General features: G+C 36.3%; 3 protein-coding genes across 3 annotated transcripts; all 3 read right to left on the minus strand.

Moving 5' to 3' along the window:
- Window positions 1-71: 71 nt before the first annotated feature.
- Window positions 72-5,579, minus strand: LOC18027204 (AMP deaminase). Its single transcript, XM_006410965.2, has 19 exons — window positions 5,143-5,579; window positions 4,777-4,958; window positions 4,531-4,696; window positions 4,050-4,228; window positions 3,919-3,970; window positions 3,670-3,797; window positions 3,407-3,586; window positions 3,260-3,327; window positions 2,924-3,066; window positions 2,702-2,763; window positions 2,115-2,228; window positions 1,827-1,967; window positions 1,537-1,689; window positions 1,405-1,458; window positions 1,213-1,323; window positions 947-1,120; window positions 656-736; window positions 464-562; window positions 72-375 (listed from the first exon to the last, which is right to left on the minus strand). Exons 1-19 carry the CDS (start codon window positions 5,504-5,506, stop codon window positions 307-309), a joined length of 2,520 nt encoding a protein of 839 aa, XP_006411028.1. The 5' UTR covers window positions 5,507-5,579; the 3' UTR covers window positions 72-306.
- Window positions 5,580-6,020: 441 nt separating this feature from the next.
- On the minus strand, window positions 6,021-8,896 carry LOC18027205 (ammonium transporter 2). Its single transcript, XM_006410966.2, has 5 exons — window positions 8,579-8,896; window positions 8,159-8,479; window positions 6,943-7,228; window positions 6,723-6,826; window positions 6,021-6,630 (listed from the first exon to the last, which is right to left on the minus strand). Exons 1-5 carry the CDS (start codon window positions 8,894-8,896, stop codon window positions 6,187-6,189), a joined length of 1,473 nt encoding a protein of 490 aa, XP_006411029.1. The 3' UTR covers window positions 6,021-6,186.
- A 1,948-nt stretch (window positions 8,897-10,844) lies between these two features.
- LOC18027206 (putative two-component response regulator ARR20) lies at window positions 10,845-12,714 on the minus strand. Its single transcript, XM_006410967.2, has 5 exons — window positions 12,166-12,714; window positions 11,964-12,040; window positions 11,836-11,872; window positions 11,644-11,755; window positions 10,845-11,534 (listed from the first exon to the last, which is right to left on the minus strand). The coding sequence occupies exons 1-5, from the start codon at window positions 12,392-12,394 to the stop codon at window positions 10,967-10,969; spliced, it is 1,023 nt and encodes a 340-aa protein (XP_006411030.1). The 5' UTR covers window positions 12,395-12,714; the 3' UTR covers window positions 10,845-10,966.
- Window positions 12,715-14,220: the final 1,506 nt, after the last annotated feature.

Raw genomic sequence — 14,220 nt, forward strand, 5'->3', positions numbered from 1 at the left:
ATTAAAAAAATTAAAAAGTTTCATAATAGCTTACCATTCTTTTATGTATGAGAATATTATATCTTAAAAAATCAGAAGAAACCTTTTTAACTATTTTCTTTAATATTTCAGAAAACTAAATATTATTAAATGTTTTGTTTATGTAAGTGCCTTATTTTGGTTACAAACACCTCGTACTCACATAATGATCTCCATAATTATGTGAATGGTAAAATTTTAAAGTTTGTCCCATCCCGTGGCTTCATCTGCTCCATTCAGCGTCACACGTTCAACGCCTTAAACGTTGCCACTTCTTTATTGTGGGTTTTATGGAACAACTTCATCTGAGATATCAGCCTTGCCCAGATAAACCTGTTGCATCTCCTCTCTCCAGATCTGCATCAGCTTCCATCAATTAATTTGCTTTCCAACATAAAAAAATCATCAAAAATGCGTAAGATATATAAATGTAAAAAGTCCCTACCGTGTCGCGGAACTCCACTCTTATGTGAGGCACGTTTGTTTTGTGAATGTCGTTTCCATCGGGTCCTCTCTTGTAGTAGTCTTTTCCAATCCAGTGCGACTATAACATGTCAAAGAGTAAGTATTATCAGCAGGTCGGAACGAAGACATCTTGTTAATTTATACTATAGGCTATGTTTGGTATAACATGTACCTTCAGGGCATGTGAGAAACCTGACTGGTACACTGAGTTACGAGCTATCTCGCACAGGTCACAGGAACTCAGCTTCCAAACCTGAAAAAGTCCAATTTTTCTCTTTAGAAACTAAAACTTTCTCCCTAGCAGAGAAGGATAAATCGAGTGAAGTTTCACAGCTCTTTGGTCTTTGCAATCGTAAGAGATCCATATAAATCATCATGAGGTAATAAGACTTATCTAGTGATAATTAACTTTCATGGTATATGATGTGTGACATGACTTCATAATGGAAACATAATGACTTACTGAGGCAGCTATGCTGTACTCTTCCACGAGAGGTTCTTTAGTTAAGTGAATCTGAAGGGGATCATCCGTAGACAGGGAAACATTGAGACCTCTTAAGAAAAACACAGGAAACGGGTTTCGGTGGTAATCTAGAAACAGGGAGTTGTTGCTCAGTGGCGACATGGCCAGACCAATCTGTCACAAGAAATGGAATAAATGTCCAGTCAGATGTTCTTAGACCAGAAACAATAATACGTATGTGATAAAAGCAGGCAGTCTCTGCAAACCTGAGCGAGGTAGTAGAGATACTGAAGCACAGGAGACTTTCGCAGATTGATTCCATGTGCAATGCTATGGCATGTGAGAAATGTAGCAGCCAAATGGTCAATGTCACCAGCCTGAAATTTGTAAACATCTTAAACATCCATTGAACTGAAAGTGAAAGCCGTTTATATAGCACAAAGGAAGAAATCAAATACCTCCCCAGAATGTGGCCGTAGCGTGATGGTAGTCATCCCTTTTGATTCCCGAAGCTGAAGATAAAAAGGTTACTCTATATCACACAGTTTTGACAACATTAAATTAGTTGCAGAAGAGATTAGGAATAGTACCTTATTTAGCACATAGAGGTTAGCATAACAATAGTAGACATAGTACGAAAATGCAGGATTAAATGCGTTAGTCCATTGAGCTGGAGTGGGCATGTGTTTTGTGGGACGTCTTTCAGGTTTGCTTTCATCATCGACCAAATCAAATCCAACAACCTGAAATGCCAAACGAGAAACGAGCAAGAAAACAAAAGAAGCAATCAAACAAACAAGAAACTATGACCAGTTAAACCAACTTTCTAATAGTTGAAAGACATGCGAATTGGGGGTTCTCTGTAGATAGAGATGCCAACCTGCTTCAAAAAAACATGGAGCTGGGGATGCGAGTCGGGATCTACCGTGGCCTCAAACAGAGGAATGAATATATTGTCAAGGATATTCTGGAACGATGTCACAATACCCATGTCCTTGTAAATGTTGTACAGGCGTGGGAGCTAGTGAGCAGAGAGACATAAAACAAGGGCAGTATAGCTCAGTTAGCAATCATGTGACAAACATACGGAGAGCGAGAGAGAGAGACATACACTCATGGTCAAAAACTAAAAAAAGAGAAGCACAAAAGCATCAAAAAGATAGCCAACCTGAATTAACCAGACAACATTCTCACTGTATAGATCATTGTTCACAATCCAACTAGCCAGTTGGTCCCACTCGCTCATTTTTCGGCCGTATATAGATATTCTGTATTCAGCCATCTGCAGTGTTCAAAGCAGACATCGGTAAAGACAATACAGAGCAATTATGAATCTGCTTTGGCAAGAAGATTCCTTAATACATATATTGAGCACAGTGCCAGGAAATATATTTTCAGAAAAGTCGATCCGCAGCACAATGGCACGGAGAAAGTTAACCGTAGTCATATGAAAGAAATTGAGTGTTTGATGTGGTCACTGAGACTACAAACCCAAAGCTGTAGTTATGCTCTCTGTCTATATAGCATATGCAACAAGAAATTGGAAGAGTGGTTCAGAATTATCTGGCTTTGGGTTTGTAATGACTACGGGGGAGTGGGGAGAGATCCATTACAAAATCCTAAGTCTCTTTATATTTCCAGCAGATTACTATTTACAAAGCTTAGTTATTATAGAATTGACTGTAACGGTATTCTTATGTTATCATGGTCGTCAATGCATAAGACTAGATTACTGCAAATGCACGTGGAGTTTACCTGATACTTGCTAGCTTCAAGGTCCGAGAAAACTTGTTTTGTTATCTCACCTAGAAAACGACCTGACACCAAAAATAAAAGAAATGTCAAAAGTATATCATGGAATCACAACCCTCAATATATTTTTGTATAGTATCACATGGTGAGATACATAATACGTAGAAGGAGAATAAAGCTTCTGGTATAACAACTAAACTAAGAGTGACAAGGATATTTAATTGCCTTGGATGAGATTATCCTGCTTAAGGAAAATTTCCCTAAGCCTACTTTGGCCACACGGATTATACTTAAGGTTGAACTTATCAAAGCGATGAAAGGTACTCTTGTCTGCATGAACATCCAAAAGGTCGACGTTGAGGTCATATCTGTGAAAAATTTAAACATGGAGAAGAAGGTTTACTTCATCAACGAAACAGTAAAATGTGGGGAAAAATGTAATATGACCTTGAAAAAATGTAATACATATTATCTGCGTAACAACCAGGTGGCTCCTAAGAGTAATTAACAGTCTTGCAGTTAGAAAGATGGTGATTTTAAAAATTGAAAAGTGTAGATTACCCAGTCAGATCCAGGCTCTCAAAAACTTCTTTCAAGGTCAAATATGTTCCATCCCGGAATATGACAACCTGTGTAGAGCAAAAAGTTATCATACCTGCAAATTAGCGAATTTTATACTCTCCTAAAACATATGGTTTCAATTGTTACCTCATCGGGTTCTTTCCGGAGCTTTGACTTGATAAACCTTAAAAGGTGTTTCTGGTTCATACAAGCTGAATGATGAACATGAGTGTCGACTTTCCTAACGTTATAAAAATCACGATGCGGTGCACTTTTTTGGGCAAGAAATTCTTTATCCGCATTAAGCATCAAATGGAGATTGAATTTCTGAAACACAAGAAAATCAAGATGTTAACCAGATAAAAACTTGCTTATAGAAATGAATCCTTCTCTAACTATAAAACTCTTGCCTGTTCTAGGAGCACTAGTCGACGGTGGCACAAAGTCCGGATGTTTCCTGCAGCTATGACTTTGAGTACGTGATGCAAGTCAGTGAAAAACGCAGTGGCATCAGCTACCGGGAAGAGCTCTTCTTTTGCTGGGAAAAACGAAGCAGCACACACGTCATTTTATTTGAAAAGCGTAGGATTGTAACCAAATCAACTTTTATTGGTACATGACAAAAGAAAGCATTAAATTTCCCATACTTGGGCTCTTACCATCTTTATTTGGAAAAACATGGACTACCCCATCTTGCATCTCAAAATAATGCTGTAAAGCAAAAATTAGGAAAGTTAAATTCACCAATGCATGGTGTTGCATGAAAAAAAAATAAGGAGAACAAACTTACATCAGATTTTCCCTGAGGATAGTGCGCAAATGGCTCTGGATTAGGCTTCGGGGTACTAGGATCAGATATGACTTCTTTTTCCCATGGTGCAACTGTTTCTTGGAAGACATATCTCTTCCGTAATTCAAGACATTCTTGTAGACATTTGTAGGCTTCAACTTCATCGGATGTGGGCACCTCTGAAAAGATCATGTGTAGAGTCTCTTAATAAGCAATGGATTGAACTCAAACTGTTTCAAGCTATACTTCCAAAACTATATTTCAGAGATTTCAAAGGCTCAGCTCCCTTATAGACTATATCTATTGCATTATCTGTAGTGCCACTTAATTCCTAGTCACTAGCAAAAAAATATTAAACTAGTGGGGCTTATGAATCAAACATGTCATTTTGATAACAAGACAAGAGCACCAAGAATAAAGTAACTGGAAGTCAGGCGAGATGACAGAGCGAGAAAGAAAAAAAACCTGTAATCATTCTTACCAAGAGGAACATTAAGACGGACAAAAGTTTCTTGCTCAGGCTCTTTACGCAGAATGTCAGCGGCAATAGGATCGGGCTGAACTCCATGTAGGTCACCAGACACACTGTGTGATCGGATCATGCTTGAAGCAGCCATAGATATTTGCTCTTCAGTGGCATCTGCAGGCTGCCAAAAAAAAAAAAAAATCAATCTTACTTGTAAGCCTTTTTGCTTTCTCACTAAAAGATGGTGACTAAGAAACTCACCAAGTCCCCGTTGGCTTGCAAGTAGGAAGCATCCAAACCCGCACTATCTGTCATATTATCATCATCATCTGATTCTTCCACACTCTCAAAGGCACTAGCACTAGCAACAGGGGATTTCGGAGAAATTGGTCTGACAAAGCTTCCAGTTTTCCTGATACTAGTCCCATGTACAGAAGATCTCCCTGGAACAATCACAGACTATCAGAATACTGCAAGTGTAATCAAATACGATAGCAAAAGGCAATCAAACCACACTAAACCCGAATTATTCACAATGAAATTTCACAATCACTGTTCAAGTTATGTATCCAAAATCTAATCTGATTAAATCTAGGATTGGTAAATGAAATCAGGAAGCTCCAATACCTTCTGATGGAGTATGAAGCCTGGGCAAACCAGGCGGGATTTCGTCAACATAAACATGGCCGTTGGTTCGCCCTGCATCACCTCCTCCGCCGCCGCCGCCACCATCGGTAAAGGGCGTGGCATCTGGAACCGAGGCGGGGCTGCGACCGTATTGGTCATTTGCTTTTCTCCGGACATGGCTCCGCCGTCTCCCAAGGGTTTGATTCTGATGCTGAGGCGAGTCTCCTTCGGTGTTGTCTTTCTTCTCCCTACCACGCTCAAGGACGAGATTCAGTGCCTTGAAGTGCATGAAAAACCCTGAAACAGCAACAAAGGAAGCTCCAAAGAGAGCCGCGAGGGCAAGTTGGTAAATATTGGGTTCCATCTTTGTGTGTGAGCTGGTCAGAGTCAGTGAGCAAACGATTTTTTTTTTTTAGTGGCGATGGTGGTGCAAAAGGTTTTACTTGATATTTATAGGCTCATCGACTGAAACCACGCCACTTGCAGGCTTTTGGTCTTGAAGCCTTTTATGCTAAAATTAAAAAAAAAAAAAAAAAAAAAAGTTAGTGACAAGTCTATAGGTACAAATTTTTAATAATTTCTTCATTAGTGTCCAATTATTTCGAAAGACATAAATCAGCACTAATCCTAAGAGAAATATTAGTTTATATTGCCAGTCCGAAATTTGAAGTGAAAAAGTCTATTCTAATCCAAAGATGAACTTGGGTTTAGCACATGAGTCAATATTATAAGAGAAATTTTATCATATCCTCCATCAAGTAACAAAGTTATAATTGACAAATTTAAAAGTATTATTGGCACACCAAAAACTCTTAAGAAGGTATTATATATTTCTTGCAAAACAATCCTAAGTTAATTGTCTGCCTAATTTTATTGAGTTCTAATTCGCGAAGCATCTTTTTAACTTTAGCATAAGTGGATGTTAAGTGCAATTACATCATAAACAAAATGAAAACTGAAGTTTCCAACTATACAAAAGCAAATCATTTCACGTCTCTACCACACCAAAAGAAAAAAAGAGAAAGATACAAAAAAATGAAAAATTTATAAAACGATGGTGACACCTCTAGCACCATGAACATAAGAAGGATGAGCAGCTTCTTGATCTCTCTCAAACTGTTGCATCTGCGTGGCATGCCTCGTGGCCTCGAACTTCTCTCCATCTCCCCAAAGAGCATAAGCTTCTTCTCCATGAGCCGCGTCGTCTCCAATCCCAAGCTCTTCCTCTGGCATTCTCAACGGTATAAACATCTTAATAGCAAGGAGTATGAGAGTCGTCGACACCAAATTCCAGACAGCAATGAAAGCAGCTCCGGCCAACTGTTTCAGAAGCTGTTTGCCGCCATTTCCGCGGTAGAAAGCTCCATTGCTGTTTGGGACAGGAAGATACAACTTGCAGAGATCAGGATGTGCAAACAAACCTGTCATTATTCCACCTAATATTCCGGCTACTGCGTGCGTGTAGAATACCGCTAATGTATCATCCACCTGTTTATAAAATCCAATCAATATATATCGCATTTACCACATTTTTATTTTTTATTACTAATAAAAAAATTTACATTTATTCTACAGTTTACCTGTTGGAGAAGAGTGGATTTCTTGTGAAGGATCATCATAGAGGCCCATGGAACTGATCCTGAGAATATTCCAATTATTATAGCTGCCCATGTTTGGACCAACCCTGCAAATACATTTCGTTTGTTAGTCTAATAAATTATTATTGATTACAGTTTAATCATTAATGTTAAACCAAAGAACAAAAAAAAAAAGTGTTTTGAGATAAAAGGAGAATGAGACCTGCTCCGGGAGTGACGCCGGCGAGACCAGTGACCATGCCTTGAATGGCTCCGATGACAGAAGGTTTGCCAAAGAAGATGACATCAAGTGTGGTCCACACGAGGAGGCTGGTGGCGGCGGAGAGGTTGGTGTTGAGCACCGCGATTGAGGAGGTTAAGTTGGCGGCGTAAGGAGCTCCGCCGTTAAAACCTGACCATCCCATCCATAGGAGTCCAGCTCCGGCGAGCATTAACAGAACATTGTTCGGTGGGAATCTCTCTCTGTCAGCCTGTGGCCTGGGTCCTACCTACAGTCATATGTCACACATATCGGCATTTAATTTAACTTATAATCTAATCTATATCAACATGGGACGACTTAGGAGTTACGAGTTACGACGACTCTTTCAACTAGCTAGTGTTTGCTTTTTAACTAACCATTTTCCCTTGTTTCATACGGGGACAAAAAAAATTAAGTTTTATTTTGCTCTAGGCTTCATCAATTATCTATCAAAGTTTTAGGTATTTGAAATCTACCGCAATCATTTTTGTGAATTACTATTTGGCAAAACCGGATATTTTTAGTTGAGTAAGATCATCAATATTGTAATAGGTATTTGGAGAGTTTTTTTTTCTTCACATGAAGAAAAAATAGTTTATTCAGAAATGATTACTATTCTCTCTAATTGAAGTAATCTGCGTTGCCAACACTACTATATACAAGTTAAAATCGTGTTGTCAAAATACAATGATTTTTTAATTTATCTATGACTTGTAAATTTAATTATTTTTTTGTTAGTGTATCGATCAATCATTAAACTGATCCATAAGTATAAACCTTGAAACTAGAATACGTAATCATCACGAAAGAGAAATCAAAACAAAACTTGGCAAAGTCTACATCGAAATATACTTATAAATTTTCCGCGTCTATGACCATGTCGTCTTCATCTACTGTACATGAATTAAATCCAAAATTTTCAACAAACATCAATTTAAAAAATATCTTCTTCTTCAATGTTTATCATCATCACTTCACAACCAATATTCATTTAATTTCTTTTTGGTAGTAAAAAACAAAAAAATTAGCCTCACAATTTAACTATAACTGATTCATTCTAACTAAATAAACTACCCTCAAATCTTTCTAAATTTACAAAAACAAAGAATTCCGAATTTGTTTTAACAACCAAAAGGAAAGATTTTTTAAAAAAAGAAATTGGGGAGATTATACTTACCCAGTAAGCGGCGACGAAACCGGCGACACCAGAGGAGAGATGAATAACATAACCACCGGAGTAATCAATGACTCCCCAGTGATAAAGAAACCCTCCGCCCCATAGACTATAAGCTCCGACTGTGTAGCTGAAAATTAGCCACAATGGCACAAACGCCATCCACGCTTTTATATTCATCCTCCCCAACACCGATCCCGCCACAAGTATCGTCGTTATCGCCGCGAATGTGAACTGAAAATACACCAACGTCGCCATCGGAAAATACGGCATCGTCGCTTCTTTCTCTATCTTCCCGTTCACAAAATGGACGGTTTCTGGGATCTGTAAAAGAAACAAAAGAGTCAACTTTTTTTTAAAACAAAAATCTCTCTTTTAGGCATTTTATCGAACAGCTTGTGTGCATTAACCGAAATTCAAGACCTTTGCTCGGCTCTTGAGGTATCCTTGATTGAAGGCGGGACCACCTTTGCCCCAGAAAGGCAAAAGCTCATCGCCGAAGGCCATTTTGTAACAGAGGAGGACCCAACAGAGAAGAACGGCGGCGAAGGCGTAAAGAGCCATAAAAGCGGAGTTCACGGCCCATTTCTTCTTGACGATGGAGGCGTAGAGGATTACCAGACCTGGCATGCTCTGTAGACCAACCAGAGTCGCCGCCGTGAGCTGCCACGCGTTGTCTCCTGTGTTGAGCCAATCAGGAACCGCCGGCAAGTGCGGATCGTAAGGTCCGGCCGTGCCCATCTCTTCTCCCTTCTTTTTGGAGGTTTTTCTTGATTCTAAATGTTTATAGTCAAATGGGTTATAGGAGCATGAAATTTTGTAGGTGTGAAAACCTTTGATTATAATAATGTGTGTGTGAAAATAGACAGCTCACAAGTGGGGTTTGGTGTTTTGTTGTAGAAAAGTCTTCGAAGATGGATTGATATGTTTCTCATTCTTCAATTTTGAATCTTGATATTTCAAAGAAGCTTCTTTCTTTTTCTTAAGATTAAGTAAAGAGAATCTCATGATACTAGTATATCTCTACAATGAAATGGATTAATATAATTTATCTTTCTTTCAAGTTTTAGTTTAAGTTCCTTTTCACATGTTTACAATATATATATATATATCTACTAAAGACATTAAAATGACATATAAATTAAATTTGCAAAGATTTTATTTATTTTTTGTTTGTGAAACTGTAGAGTTTTCTCCTTAGGCTTATTTATGTTGAAATTTTGGGTACCTGCGTTCGTCAGTTTTGATCGTGCGGCCATGTTTAATATTAAAGAAGTTGACTAGTGACACATCGAATGTTTAAGAAGCAAAGATTCCATTTGTTTGTTTGAAATATCGAAATTGATCCTGGCTCGAACGTTGTATTTGGCACGTTGAAGTTATATAGATTCTTTCTTTCAAAAAAAAAAAAAAAAGAAGTTATATACAGAGATTCAATTATACAACAGTATCAACGTTCTACTATTTAACGACGTCACTCCATATGGATATAGAATAAAACTTCTACAATAATATATTGGAGATACTAGTAGATCAATGTCCTTAAGAGCTAGATCAGTTAAAATAACTATCATCGTTCATTCAGAAATCATATATGATAAAAACTTTTGTTACTATTTGAGTACGTCATCAAATCATTGCACAACAAAAATGTAATGCTACATAAAAAAATGCCTAGCTAACCCGACTTCACCCACATACTTTGTCTTTAAGAGAGTCAACAACATTGTACGAGAAGCAAAAACATTAACTATGTCTATATGAACTTTATGACGATAAATCATTAGTCCTTCGCCCTACATGTGCTTTGTCTATAGATTCTATACTTATCTGCTGTATGACTATATCAAAGCATCGATTTTGTAACTAAAAGTTTTCTATTCAAAGAGTAATTAGAAAAGAAAAGGGTTGTAAAAGCCCAGTGTTAGCCCAATAAAAAGTATCATATTTTTTCGGTCCTCTCTTGGTATTGTATCTACTGGAATTTTCCATCGGAAAATCCATCACAAATGAACAAGCTAAAAGGTAAGAGATATATCGAATGGAAACACATCGTAGTATATAAACTTAACCGTTATCTGTGTAATTAAGGACTGGAAGTTTTAATGTTTTAGGTAAAAATATCATTTACAAATGAAGGGATGCACCAGCTTATATAAATTTAAGAATAATTAGGTGGAATGACAAAATTTTGGAGACAGATGAATAGATGACAATGATGTGATTTAAATACTTTTTGTATTATTTGTCTTCCGTAGACGTATAACTTATTAAATGAATGTCAGGATTTTATCTTAGGTTATTAGGATTCTACATGATAAAATTTAATTTACGAAGATTGTTTTTTTTAGAGTGAATTTACTAAATGGTAGTAAGTGAAATTAGATAGATGACAATGATGTGAGATATTGTTTTTAAATAGTATCAAAATAAAATAAAACTTCAATTTTGCCCGTCAATATTTAATTATTACGGGAATTGTATTAACATGTTATGTTTTATGTATCATATGGTGCTATATTATAAGTATATTGCATGGGAAGAAGACGGACAAAAACCGAATCACTATGTAGCGGCTACTTAGTGACATTTGTTTATTTATGAGATGATACAAATTGGCGGTATCAAACAAACTCAAAACGGTTATATATTCAGACCTTTTTGTTTCCTTTCTTTTTTTTTTGGTCGAATGTTTCCTTTCTAATAATAAAGAAATACAGAAATAATTAACAAAATAGACACTGAATATTAAAATATCGGATAAGTACCTCAAGATCTCACTTAGAATTTGTCTCATTTCTTAACTATAATTCATAGAGTCAGATCCAGAGTACTTGCCTTTCCAATCTTAACCGTCCAATCCTCTTCATCCGTCTTGATCACTCGGCTCTTTTTCCATGAAGACGAGCCCGAACATAAAGACAAGGACAACGTTTGATCCGTTGTAGTTGCTGCTGTTTTTGTCTCTTCCAAATTTGTCGTTTCGGGTACTCTTAGCTTAAGAGAGAGGTCAAGATCAAGATCGATGCTTGTACTTGCGTTTCTTTTAGCCGTTGTCTTGTTAAAATAAGTATGATTGGTGCTCTCTTCAATACCGATCGGGAACTTTTCAAACTTTCTTGAGTGTCCTTGAATGTGGTCATCGAATGTGACTGAATTGGTTCGCTCTTGATGATTGTGTCTTAGTCTCGGCACGTGATTAGAAATTGAAGAAGAGTAGATGTTTTGGAAAGACCTGTTGTTAGTCATGTATTCACTACCGTGGATGTTATTGCTAACCGATGAGCCGCGAATTAAACCGGGCTTATCTATCAAACTCCGGTTTGTTTCGTGAGAGCTAGAGTTCCGCAGTGAAGCATTTGAGAACATACTTCCATACCTACAAAAACAAAAATGGAATTAAAACTATTAATTTAGTATCAAGGTGAAGTTCAAATGGAATAATTAATGGAGCACATAAATCTAAACTTTACAAAAATAATATAAACCTGAATTGAGAATCATGGTTATGAGTATTGCCTCGAAACATCGGTAGCTGACTTAGTTTATAAATATTACGATCTGTGGAAGTCTCGATGAAATGTCTATGATCAGCTATCGCTGCAAACAATTAATGGACACCTTAGTTGATTAGAGTATAAAATTGACAACTAATTAACTAAAGTAGAAAGAATCATTACCTTGACCTTGATCATCAATTTTCTTGCTCCTATACATCTACAATGTTCCATTTCACAGTTTAATAAGATACTTTGATCTAATTTCGCAGATTCTGTGAAACAAAAACAGCATTACAACACATACGTACCTGTAGATGGCTCTTGACATGAGCAATACTAAGCCCTTTGATGTTCATCATCTGGCGGACCAACTTTGGAGTTGCTCCTATACACATCCAAACACAATGTTATTTTTTAAGAAGATACAAAAGGTTTTACACCAAAGTTTGACCAAACTTGTTTAAGCTTTATATGTGGAAGAGTTGATGAAGATAGTAGCTAAGGACGTACTTTCTTGACCACCAAGCCTCTCAACGGCGCGGACAAATCGAAGATGAAGATCAGGAGTCCACCGGAGTCGTGGAACTTTAGATCTCACATAAGGCCTAACCTTTGCCTTCTTATCGCTCTCTTCCACTGTACTATTGCTCGAAACCTTACTTTCTTCGCCTTCATCTTCTACTTCTTCTTCATCCTCTTCTTCTTCAGTCTTTCTCCCTCTCTCCATACATGGGATCATTTTTCCTTCTTACTTTTATGATTTAACAAGAAAAAAAGAATAAGAAAAGGGCCGGAGATATGGTAGCTCTAGGATTTAGATATAGGTTTTGGAGCAAGTGGATAGATCAATCCTATGGTTTGACATGAAAGAGATACAAGACAGATGAATTCCACTTAAGCATGGAGATTTTGTTGTGTCGATGAGAAGCCCTAGAGGCCTAGATCAAGATATACTTCAGATTCTCTCCCCTCTCTCTCTCTCTTTCTCTTTCTCTCTCCTCCCGGGGCATGTAGACAAACACTCACCTAAATCTTGTTGCAGATGTTAAAAAGGTTTCTTTTCTGTTCCCAGCTAATGCATTTTGGATTTTTTCTTCTATAGACAGCTCTACATATATATATATATATATGTATGCATGACATGTAAGTATTAATATTATATATGTATGCATGACATGTAAGTATTAAGCATGTAGAGGGAAAACTATTATTTTAAAAGAGATAATTTGATATATCTGCCTATAACATACAAAAAATTACAAGTAACACTTATTTTATATTATTGCATTACCAAGGCTTAAACCGAATAGTGTGATAGAAATTGGACTCTTTTGTTAATTATTGGGCAGTCTTAATTTGCGTTTGATTCGAATCAAACTAACCTTTTCGATTGCAATGATAGATATATTATATATATATAAATAAAATTCATATATCGGGACTAACACTCTATGAATGGCATTAGTATGATCAAGATTTTATTTTGAGTTTAGAAGCAAACAAAACATCAAGAATTTCAAAATTTAATACTTCCAGAAAAAATACTTTAATACTAAATCGAATTCACACAGATATAATATCCCTTAGAGTAGTTTTGTCGGAATTAGGATTTGAACTTTCAAAAACTTGAATGAAGACTTTTGTCAATTAATATCCAAGCTCATTGATGATCGAGATTATTGTCTTTTTCTTAAGATCTTCGATTTGATTTTTTTTTACTTAATTTTATTTCTTTCTCTGTTTTTTTTTCTTTTATTTGACTTTGCAACTTTATGTTCGATCCTCAACGTTTTGGAAGATTCAGTACGTGACATCAATAAATTTTATATAAAAATATTACTGTATATACAGACATGTACCTTTTAAAACATTACAAGAAATGTACTTTAACCCAAAAAAGTATATACAAGAAATGTATTTTGAAAACGTTTTAGTTTTTATTGAGTTGAAGTAATATAACGATCAACTGGCATTCCGTAGATTTTATGTTCCAATATGAGTTAATTTTTCTATCCAAAAAACATGAGTTAATTTGGAACAATATGTATAAACATCGCAATCATCAAAGATAAACTCTCTTGCAAGCTTATATCAAGATGCTATGTAAATAAATCAATAATTATCTTTGAAAAATTGGTATACTTTTCAGAAATTAGAAAGTAATATATTATGATAGTATGGGTTAATGACTTCATGTAGTTACACATTTCACAAAAAGGGGGTTTGATAAGAATAAGATGATGGGATTTAGGGTTTTGCATGGAATTTAATGCAAAAGGCAAAATAAATAAAAAATGGAAGAGGGAGAGTGGTAGATAGACGAATAAATTACGATTACAAGGCGTGTGACTGCTCAGCTGTCTCTGATGTAGACCCCATCACACAAACATTTCTTTTTCCTTTTATTTTTCCTGTAACGGGAATCACGGGGCATTGCTCCTCTCTTACAAAATATTATACATCTCTCATATGTATTGTGTAGGGCTTCGTATCAGAGAGTTAATTTTATGTTTAAAGGAAGAAAACTAATTAGTGGTCCTTGCTTGGTTTGAGATACACATCCGA

The sequence above is a fragment of the Eutrema salsugineum genome, unplaced genomic scaffold (genome assembly GCF_000478725.1).
Source record: "Eutrema salsugineum unplaced genomic scaffold, Eutsalg1_0 scaffold_10, whole genome shotgun sequence".
Classification (NCBI taxonomy): domain Eukaryota; kingdom Viridiplantae; phylum Streptophyta; class Magnoliopsida; order Brassicales; family Brassicaceae; genus Eutrema; species Eutrema salsugineum.